The 11206-nt window shown below is 50.8% G+C and overlaps 1 protein-coding gene across 1 annotated transcript; it reads left to right on the top strand.

Moving 5' to 3' along the window:
• Positions 1-233: 233 nt before the first annotated feature.
• On the top strand, positions 234-8651 carry LOC131206747 (phosphatidylinositol 4-kinase alpha). Its single transcript, XM_058199421.1, has 13 exons — positions 234-323; positions 428-641; positions 705-1475; positions 1542-1748; positions 2308-2408; positions 2480-2642; positions 2707-3193; positions 3834-4062; positions 4147-6801; positions 6880-7000; positions 7062-7636; positions 7705-7951; positions 8017-8651. The coding sequence occupies exons 1-13, from the start codon at positions 234-236 to the stop codon at positions 8400-8402; spliced, it is 6246 nt and encodes a 2081-aa protein (XP_058055404.1). The 3' UTR covers positions 8403-8651.
• Positions 8652-11206: the final 2555 nt, after the last annotated feature.

Raw genomic sequence — 11206 nt, forward strand, 5'->3', positions numbered from 1 at the left:
TGTTTTAATTATTTCATCATGTTTTTATGATTGTATCACGTTTTTTATTTAACAAATCTTGGTAGTCGCTAAATTGACGATCTCTTTCTTCGATTTCACTGATAACTAACGCGTTCTGTGACCGTGCTCCAGTTGCACGTCATTGTAACGATATAGCCCGAAAAAAGTAAATAAAATTCGAATCATCGACCGATCGGGGCTGCTGCTTGTTGTGCTGGGAAAAATCGCTCACTATGGTCGGAAACGAGCGATTTTCGTTCCAGAAAACCGTCCAGTGTTTGGCCCGGGTGTTGGCAATGATAAAACCGACACCGTGGGAAAAGGTAGCATCGTGTTTGCGTTGAAATAAATCGAGCCCCGCGCTGCTCGCCGCTGCGTGTTCTTACCCCGTTCTGGAATGGTTTTCTTTCTCTTATCTCGCCCACAGGTGCAAACGTTGTTCAAGTATTGTCCACAGGAGAATGCCGTGGGAGTGTTTTGTCTTGACTCACGGGCCCAGGATGCGGTCATTGCGCTCGGGTTGTACTTTCTCGAGAGTGGATATCAGTATTCGAAGGACATCATTCCTTACCTGCTGCGCCTAGCCAAAGCCCTGCCCAAGGCAGTCTGGATCGATGACGTCAAACCGAACAAAATCGATAGTGAGTTTTGTGGACGTTAACAGCCCAGGAGCGGTTTATCAGATGCTGCATTTATCGTTGCAGGAATACCGACGGCCGAAAAGTTTTGCTTTTGTCTCAACAGCTTGCTGTCCGATATAGCGGTAGGGTGTCCGGAACATCGTGATGAGATCATACTGAACCAAGTGGAAGTGCTGACGGTGCTCACGAACATGATTAAGGGCAGCAAAGAGAGTAGCACCCTCCCACCGATCATTCTCTGCAAGGCAAGCGTCCCGTTGCTTCTGGGACTGGGTCGCTCGATGGGTCGTTACGCGGTTGGTGAACCTCCGCTCCTGTGTCGATTGTTTCCGAAGGACGAAATATTGGTCGTGAAATCGTCAGAAACACCGCTCTCGGTTGCCGATGCAAAGGACAGCACCAGTGTCAGTCAGTTCCGCTCGATCATACCGCGATCGATGTCTGGCAGCCTGACGATTGATTCGACGATGGAAGCGGAAAAGTCTGCTACAAGCAGCCGCAAGAAGCAGCTCAGCTCCTTTTACTCCATACCGTACGACCCGACGACGTACTTTTTCGCAAAGTACGGTTCCAGCTTTAACCAGTTTCCAAACATGCGCTTCTGCGACTCGTTCGAGAAGCAAGATCGTCTCCAGTTCCCGATCAACCACCTACAGACGATCTTTGCACTGGCCAAGAAGTTGCTTACGAAGGAAACACTGGAGCACCTGGACGAGCAGGCAGGCGACATCTTTGCCCTGAACCAGATCAAACCGTACGGATACAAGAGCTTCTCGGAAACGATCACTTTGGTGATGGTGACACTGTTGCGGGAAATACTACAAAATCAAACAGGTAAAAGTGACGTTGAGCTTTGTATATTATAAACGGACAATAACTTACCCTCGCGACTGCCGATAGATTTACCGACACCGTTCACGAAGGACGTACAGGAGTTTGTGAAGGAACTGTTCATGATCGGTCAAACGGAGTTGCAGAGCAAACAGCATGACACGGCCGATCGTGTGCGGGATCCGTCCAACGTTGTCGTGAACAAGTACAAGATCAACGTGATGGCCAATGCAGCCTGCGTTGATCTGCTCGTGTGGGCAATCAGAGGCGAAACAGGTATGTTGGATAGGTTTGGACCCTCTTAAAGGACTGCGAAGGACACAAACATACACACGAGACTGATAGAGAGTAGCTAAACGCTGCACCACGATAACCAGTGAAGTGCCTGCACCCATCGTTTCGATCGTATTTCACCTTTGTTCTGATCGTTTTCATGGTTGCAGTGGACAACTTGTGCGATCTTCTAATACAGCTGCAAGAAAGTTTTGCGCTCACGATGGGCTTAGGTGATGGATGAGTTTGAGGTTTACTTATCGGTTTGGATCCGTTTTGGTTTGCATTTTCTGTTCGTTTTGCTTGTTTGGTTATTTTCCCACCTTTTTAACTGTGTCGCTTGGTTTACCATCGCCTCAAAGCGTTAATGTTTTGTACAAAGCAAAAAGAAATCAAAACACGCAAAACAATGCGCAAAAATTTGTGTATTTTGTTGCTTGTCCCGTTCATGAGCGATTTGATGCTTCGTCTTCCACTCCGGTACTCGAGGGAGACACCAATGCAAAGGCTTTGGGCTCCGCAGGATCCGTACTTATCCTTCTGGTTCTACGTTCGTTTGCAGAGGCCGACAAGCTGTGCAGTGGCCTGTATCAAAAGCTAGACTCGGTGCAGGGACACAAAATGGTGATGGATCATATGCCGTTGTTGATGGTGTGCTTGGAGGTAAGCAGCGAAAGACTCTGGTGCGTCGAGCATTTGATCGATGGTCGGGTTTTGTTTTTTTCCGAGTTTAGGGTTTAGGTAAGCTGGCGCAAAAGTTCCCCAACATTGCCGGAACGTCCATATCGTTTTTGCGCGATTTTTTGGTCAAACCCAGCCCCATTCTGGCGAAGCTGCACATGCAATCGCAGGCTCAATCGAAAAAGGAGAAGGAAAATGCCCCATTCCGTATAGTGGGTAAGTTGGCGTAAGCACTGCGCAAAATTCGTTTACTTCATTTTTGAACCGTCCACACTTTCAGTGCAAGGATCCGATTTTAAAGCATTCGATCATTCGACGAAACCGAAGGGGCTCACGAAATCCGCCCAGGAAGCGTTCGAAGCGTTGCGTGATGCGGCGATCGAAAATCTTAGTATAGCGCTGCGTGCTGCCCATGCGCTCGATCAGTACTGCGTCCCGGCGCTCGTGGCACAAGTTTCAAATCGGCTGTTTACGGTCGAGAAGCAGGAAAGTAAGGAAAGCCTCGTGTCACTCAACATCATCGTTATGCTGGGACACGTGGCGGTGGCACTGAAGGATACGCCGAAAACAACGAACAACATCCTGCAGTTTTTCATTCAACGCTTCTGCAAGGAACCATCGGAGCAGAACGTGCTGATCGTCGATCAGCTTGGCTGCATGATCATCTCCAAGTGTGAACCGCAGGTGTTTGAGGAGATCATGAAGATGTTCTCGCGCGTGACGGTGCAGGCAGCCTCGCTTGCTTACTCGACGAATCCGGAGCAAAGGTAAACTATATGGGGATGGGCGAACACTCACATCGTCGTTAATGACCAACAGCAGGATTTATCGATCGTTCATCATTCACAGTCTGCGGTAGATCACTAACGTATCTTAAAATGCGGTTAATAGCACTCTGTAACAATCATTCTCTTTCGATTGTACTAATTATTTAAACTCGAATAATATTCCAGCAAACATTATGAATCATTTTTGTGAGTGCCCCTTTCAAGAACCACCGTGTAATCTGATGTGCCACACTGCTTTTGTCGTTTGTTTTATAGTAACTCATTTATTTGTCTCATTTGTTTATTATTGTGCATTTTTGAGATTGAATTTTGGGATAGTTCGAACGATCGTGAGATGTTTTTCGTCCGTGTTTTTATGTTTTGTTTTTTGCCCAAAACTATCGGGTCGTTTTCGCGTTTTTCGCTGTCTCATCTGTGAAGCGTCCAGCCTCATCTAAATCGAAATTTTTTGGATTTTTTCTTCGCTTCTGCTTCTATTTTTCTTCCCCCTTTTCCGGACACCTCTGTCAATTCTGTCCCGTGTACGCGTGAATGGCGCGTGGTCCCTCGCTCTCTCTTTCTCTCTTTCTGCCTGTTTGCCTTCCCCTTTCTTCCCCTGTGCCGGTGTTTAACGGAACAGTGTTTACAGGAAATCCTATCACCACGTTTCGGACGCGGTGGTGAACGCGTTGGCCAACATTGCCGCCAACATACAGGGCGAGCTGGAGATGCTGGATCTGCTCGGAAAGTTGCTCGAACTGTTCGTCCAGATCGGCTTGGAAGCGGAACGGTCGTCGGACAACACGTCCGGGGCACAGAAGGCTAGCTCTAGTGCGGGCAACCTTGGAATGCTGATCCCGGTCATTGCAGTACGTATCGTGCCAACATGATCGTGGTTGAGGTCTGTCGTTATCATTCTGATGGCCATCTTCCCTTTTTACCTCTTTTTCCAGGTGCTCGTGCGACGCCTTCCGCCGATCAAGAACCCAAAGCAGCGGCTCCACAAGCTGTTCAAGGACTTTTGGCTATACTGTGTGGTGATGGGCTTCACTAACTCGCGGCTGTGGCCCTCGGACTGGTACCAGGGTGTGCAGCAGATTGCCGCCAAATCACCGCTCCTGATTTCACAAACGGCGCACCGTTCGGAGATGCGTGAGCTCAACTACACCTCGGCGATCCGATCCGGCAGCGTCAGCTTGATGGAGCTTCGCCAGCAGATACTACTGCTGCTCGATCACCCACCGGCCGACATTACCGCTTGCATCAACAAGCTCACGTTTGCACAGTGCGCGTATCTGCTGAGCGTTTACTGGCTGGAGATTCTGCGCGTGGAGAACGCGTGTGAGCCGAGCATCGAGCCGATCCTTAGCTACCTGTGCGATAATGCGCTCCTGAAGGACAAGTATGGGATGTGGCAGTGTGTCCGGTGCATCGGGGATCAGGTGTTTGAAAAGTTCCGCAGCGTGCTGCTGGCACAGGATGCGGTCCGCGAGAAGGTCCTCGAGTCGCAGGCGATGCTGCTGCTGGTGTACTTCAACCACATACATCCGCAGATACAGATGGTGGCGGATCAGTACCTGTCGCAGCTGGTCGACAAGTTTCCGCACTTGCTGTGGAACCGGAGGGTGCTCTGGTGCATGCTGGATGTATTGCAGCTGCTGGCGTTCTCGTTGACACTTAATCCGAACGAGGAGACACCAACCCTGCGCGTTGCTTCGACGCCGTATACCCTGCAGCTGATGGACAGCTTGCCGGCTCGGGAAAGCCGAGTGAAGGACTTTGCCGACCGATGCCAGGGGATAGTGAACGAGGCCATGAAGTGGGCCCCCAAGTCGACCCGTAGCCACCTGCAGGAGTACCCGAATCAGGTGCCGTCGACCGCCCTGTCCAACCACAGTGGGCTGGCGCTCGCCGTCGATTCCATTTTGCAACCTTGGGTTACCAATACAGCCGCAACGACTACCGGGACGAGTCGCAGGCCACAGTGCGTCAACAGTGACACGTCGAAGTTCGTATCGGTGCTACGCTTACGGAGCAAGTACGCGGGTGAAATTTCCGGAGTACTGTCGGTACTGGAAGACGAAGAAAAGCGCGGTCTGGCGGATCGGCTGGTGCGTGAGATTTGGGAAGCGTGCGAGGAGAAAAGTGACGCCCGGCATCGTGGAGCCCTGTGGCGTGCGACGGCCTACCTGATTCTTTGCTCCAGCGCCAACCGCAAGCTGCTCCATGCGATCTCGTCGTCGCAGGTTCTCCTGTTCACCGAATCGGCTATGGAAACGGCTGTCGAGTGCTGGCAATGGATTCTGACCGCGCGCCAGGATCTTGAGCTGTGCTTCATCCAGGAGATGGTGGCCGCCTGGCAGACGACGTTCGACAAGCGGATGGGCCTGTTTGCGCAGGAGAACGACGTGACCAGTCCGTTGGCAGCGTACGAGGGCTGCAAACTGGTGCCGAAGCCGATCGTCGTCGCACCGCACCAGATCTGGTTGCAGTTGCTGTCTGAGATGGTGGACACGGCCAAGTACTGCAATCGGGATAAAGTGGAGATGTTTTGCATGCTGCTGCACCGATGCCTGCCATTCAGTCGTGATTTCAAACAAAATCGTCACATCTCGACGGTGGGCTGCCGGTTTCGGTTGTTGCAGTGTGGCCTCTCGCTGCTTCAGGGGAACACAATTCCGAAATCGCTCGCCCGGAACATCCTGCGCGAGCGCATCTACGCCAACGCGCTCGATTACTTTTGCGGGCCGCCAATGTGCCCGAGTCAGCCGCGAGAGGCGCTACTCGAGGACATTGCGACGCTGCTCAAGTTTTGGCAGACGATGCGCAGCGAAAAGAAGCACCTGGTCGCGTCGGAGGTGAGCGATTATGAGCTGCACGTGGCGACATCGACGAACCTGTCCGTGCAGAAGGTATCGCTCGATGCGGTCTCCCTGGCCGGAAGTGAAGTGGCACGGTCCACGAGCAGCGGTAACGCCGGATGGTACAACACGATCCCGCACTCGACGTCGACGCTGTCGAAGCGCTCCGCACGGATCAAGCGGCCCCCGTACCCGAAGGATGCGTACGACAAGGATTACATGAAGAAGCGGAACCTCATCCTGGAGCTGCTGGCGGTGGAGATTGAGTACATGTCGATCTGGGCCAATCCACTGTCGTCGCCGGAGCTGCAAATTCCTGGCGAAGAATCGGTGGCCGAGTGGCGCGCCCGGCCACTGAAGCTCAACCTTTGGCGGGACTTTACGCGCCTTGCCTGGTCGTACAACCCCGCGTTGGCCATATTCTTACCCCAGCGCATACGGAACGCGGAAACGATCGAGGACGAGGTGACGCGTCTCGTCTGCTCGGACCCGATGGCGGCCGCACACATTCCGGAGGCGTTGAAGTACCTCGTGACGACGCGCACCGTACTGAACGAGTCGCCCGAGCTGGTCTACATGCTAACGTGGGCCCACGTCAATCCGATACAGGCCCTATCGTACTTTTCGCGCCAATATCCGTCCCATCCGTTGACGGCCCAGTACGCCGTGAAGACGCTCAGCTCCTACCCGGCCGAAGCGGTCCTACCGTACATTCCGCAGCTGGTGCAGGCACTCAGACACGACACGGTGAGCCAACAGAGCGAGGGTTCTTCTGCCGGTGTTGCGGAAAGTTGCTTCATGATCAGATTTTCCTCTCTTTTGCAGATGGGCTACGTAACGGAGCTGATCAAGCACATATCGAAACGGTCCCAGATTGTCGCCCACCAGCTAATATGGAACATGCAAACGAATATGTACATTGACGAGGAAATGCACCATCGCGACAGTAAGTGTACCTGCCCTTGCCATCTCGTCAGTATCACCAATATACTTCTTTTTGCATTCAGTGCTTTACGATGCCCTGGACGGATTGGCGCAAAACATCATTTCGTCCCTGTCCGGACCAGCGAAACGGTTCTACGAACGGGAGTTCGATTTCTTCGGTAAAATAACGGCCGTGAGCGGGGAGATCCGTTCCTTCCCGAAGGGACAGGCTCGCAAGAAGGCCTGTCTTGAGGCACTTAGCCGTATAAAGGTGCAGTCCGGATGCTATCTCCCCTCGAACCCGGAAGCGATGGTACTGGACATCGATTACAACAGTGGCACCCCGATGCAGAGTGCAGCGAAAGCGCCGTATTTGGCCCGGTTCCGTGTCCAGCGCTGTGGCATCATGGAGCTCGAAACGATGGCAATGGAGGTGTCGAACAGTAATGGCGGAATGGACCCACAACCAATCATCGACGGTCCGAGGCTCAATTCGCTCGGACCCGAAGCGTGGCAGGCGGCGATCTTCAAGGTGGGCGACGACGTGCGGCAGGACATGTTGGCCCTGCAGGTCATCTCGATCTTCAAGAACGTGTTCCAGCAGGTCGGGCTCGAGCTGTACCTTTTCCCGTACCGTGTCGTTGCCACAGCGCCCGGTGTAAGAGCGATTTCCGTCAGCAGCGTGTCGCACATTTTTCAACATACTTTCGATTTTTTACCCCCCAGTGTGGTGTCATCGAGTGCGTGCCGAACGCCAAATCACGCGACCAGCTCGGCCGGCAGACCGACTTTGGGTTGTATGAGTACTTCCTGCACCAGTATGGCGATGAAACGTCGAAAGAGTTCCAGTCGGCCCGCAGCAACTTCGTCAAATCGATGGCGGCCTACTCGGTGATCGGTTACCTGTTGCAAATCAAAGATCGGCACAACGGTAACATCATGATTGACAAGGATGGCCACATCATTCACATCGGTATGGTGTTCGCTTGCTACGATTGAGTTCTTGTTTTTTAAGCCTGTTTCTGTCGGATTTTCCAGATTTTGGCTTCATGTTTGAATCATCACCCGGTGGAAACATTGGCTTCGAGCCGGACCTGAAGCTAACGGACGAGATGGTGATGGTGATGGGTGGCAAGATGGAAGCGGCACCGTTCAAGTGGTTCTGCGATTTGTGCGTCCAGTCGTTCCTGGCCATCCGCCCGTACCAGGACGCGATCGTGACGCTCGTGTCGCTCATGCTCGACACTGGACTGCCGTGCTTCCGGGGCCAAACGATCACGCTGCTTAAGCAGCGCTTTGTGCCAACCAAGAACAGCAAGGAGGCGGCCGTACACATGCTGGGAGTGATACGTAATTCGTACCAAAACTTCCGGACCCGCACGTACGACATGATCCAGTTCTACCAGAATCAGATTCCGTATTAAGCGTGCAATTAGGTGTAACGGGTTTGGGGGTGCTTGTGGGGAATGTAAGCGTCAAACGTTACCAAAGGTAGAGGTGAAAACGACACAGAACGACGGGGTCCAACGACTATTGTGCGTGTGTTCTATTATCGTCCGTGTGTGCGTTCATTTGAATTAATTGTTGTTACTCTGTTTGTTGACAAGGCAAGGAAATAATCAACACCGTAACGGTAATAAAGGCAACTATTTATTGCGACATATCGAAACACATTGCTCAGACGTCTATTTCATTGCATCGTATTTACATTCCACTTGTGCTACTTCCCAATCCTAATTCCTAAGGCAGCTTTTTATTTAGTACGGATCAGGAGTCTATCAAATGGCCATTTTTGAAGGATGCATTTCCGGCTCACAGTTCGGAAGATTGAACCAAAAGTAGATTCTCTCTCTCTCTCTCTCTGTCTATCTCTGTATCGTTGCCGATCGGCTCACACATACACACATACTGCTCTCGGATGACTTCGGAAGTGAGAGAAGATTTGCTCAGATGAATGAAATTTCCACACGAGAGAGCGAAAGAGCACGAAATTGGGTTCCCAGCGCACTATGGGGGAAAGGCGCTCGTAAGTCAACTTATAAAACTGAGGGTTTTAGTTATTTAAGCCAAAAAAAGATAAGTTATCTATGACAAATCCGCATTTTTAGCCTTCCATGTTTTGTAGATTCCGAGAAATCATTTGCCAAAATCGAAAGAGTGATAAAAATTGTTCTCTAAAACCAACTTTTATCAGTTCAACGCGATCGTTTATTTATTTAGATAAACTAAATGTTCATTCGCGATTGTTCATGTGTTTAACCAAGTAGATAATACCGATTTAAGTTTGGATGAAGAAGTAGACTAATAAGTACTCTATCAAACGTACATGGGTTGGATACGTCGGATGTTAATAATTACTTGTTCCTAAATTCCTTCAAATACAATGGGTCAAACTTCCAGATCATTTCATACCATTTTTTACACTCATACCACATACCACACTTTAAATTTGGTGTAATGCAGATTGGCGTTTAAAAACCTTAAAATAATGAGAAAAGCTTATTCAATATATTTTTAATTAAAGTTGAATTTAATCAAAACACATGCAAATAAAACAAAAAAACGTTGAAAAAAGTCCATAGATTCTTCCTAAAATAAAAATTGGCCGCCTTGCTCATACAAATTCCCCACTGTGCAGCGCGAGGTTCATGCGGTTGCGAGTGCGATCATGCGATTATTGTGTTTTCAGTCGTTGTGCTCAGTTGTGTTTGTCGGCTCGAACAGTTCGGTTCTAAACTTTTATGCTTTGGTGCTCAGCAGGTGGCGAGTAAGGAGGCGCGGCCCAGAGAGTTTGGTGTTGTGAAGTGCGTGCGGTTCCGAGAACGCGGTGCGTTGGTATGTTAAGATTGTGTGTTCTGGTGGGCGTCGGAACACTGACTTTCCGACCAAGAGAATTTTGGTGAACAAAAACGTGGAAAACCTGGAAAACGGCGGAACGTGTAGCGCCTGAATGCGACCAGGGACAGAAGCGGAAATCAAAAAAGTGCATCCTCCAGTGTGTGCGATCATGACGAACGCGATGCAATCAACCGATTTGTAGGTTTTCGCATACATTTTCGCCCGTTCAGCACTCGGCAGTTGGTGCGGTTTGTTGCTTTTTCGTTCGGCCCCGTTTTCTTTTTACCCGTTGCCGGATACCGGGAACCAGCAGGGCGTGCAAGCGTTCCAATAATGCACCCAGCGCTAAAGCCAAGGAAATCTGTCTTGCCCTAGTCAGCGCGCTGCGTTTCGCTTCGCAAAGTGCAACCAAGTGGTGCAGCAGCTGAGGGCTGCAACCAGAGAGCGAGAGAGAGCGCGAGTGAGTGAGAGAGAGGGGCAATATAAGAAGATTATTTCTTCTTCTCCTTCAACAAACAACGCACACACCGCACAGCCAGTGTGTAGAACGGAATGTGAGAACGGAAAATGTAAGGGAAAAGGGATGTAAAAGTGTGATCGGGATATAGAAAACGGTGTTTGCCCTCTTGAATTTTGCCCTCGCAAGAACGAACGTCGCCCTGGAGACGGAGAAAAAACACAACACTGGCGACAGGGTGCCAGCCACGGGCTGCTGTGGTATATCTGTAAAGGAATGTCGTGACTAAGCGACCACTTGGCCTTAGGGGCCGATCAAAGGGTGTGTGCGCGCCCGGGAGATGCCTTGACGAGGGGCTAATTAAAGTGGGCCGGAACACTGGGCTCGCTTCGCCACCGGTAAGTAGAAACGACAACAAGCTACACCACCCATTCAGCGAGAGCTTTAATTACCCTTAAAGACGGAACCATGTTCTGGAGGCCGGTTTCTTGGCGAAAGAGAAGTGCTGTAATTTGTTGTTTAAAAGATGGTGCTGCGATGATGCTATCGCCCCGTTGATAAGGCGACCAAATTGCATGTTCGCCAAAGTGCCAAAACGGTGGGTTCTCGTGTACCCCCCTCGATTCGCAAATAAAGTGGGAAAATGTGAGCCTACTCCCAAGCCTAAACGAAACATCACACACCTCGTCCCCCAAAAGGGTACGGCGCATTTAAAGAGATGCCCGATTTTTTGGTCTGACACGCCCGACGCGCTGTGACCTTCGTGGGTATCGCGCAGTTTTTAACCACCTCGTGGGGGAAAAGCGCTGACTTTTTCGTTTCGTTCGAAAGGTTCGAATTATGTATGCACCACTCCGTGTAGATTTCATCGGCCATGAAATTCTCCCGGCCGCAGCAGCAGCAGCTGACGGAGTTTATTTATTTTGCAAACTC

This window comes from Anopheles bellator, chromosome 1 (assembly GCF_943735745.2).
Source record: "Anopheles bellator chromosome 1, idAnoBellAS_SP24_06.2, whole genome shotgun sequence".
Lineage (NCBI taxonomy): Eukaryota > Metazoa > Arthropoda > Insecta > Diptera > Culicidae > Anopheles > Anopheles bellator.

Excerpts from the sequence above, each read along its gene's own strand:
- LOC131206747 (XM_058199421.1), top strand. The coding sequence starts at position 234 with ATGGTCGGAAACGAGCGATTTTCGTTCCAGAAAACCGTCCAGTGTTTG. Across the intron at positions 1,476-1,541 it reads AATACTACAAAATCAAACAG|ATTTACCGACACCGTTCACG; the intron begins GTAAAAGTGACG and ends GACTGCCGATAG. Across the intron at positions 7,001-7,061 it reads GGAAATGCACCATCGCGACA|TGCTTTACGATGCCCTGGAC; the intron begins GTAAGTGTACCT and ends TTTTGCATTCAG.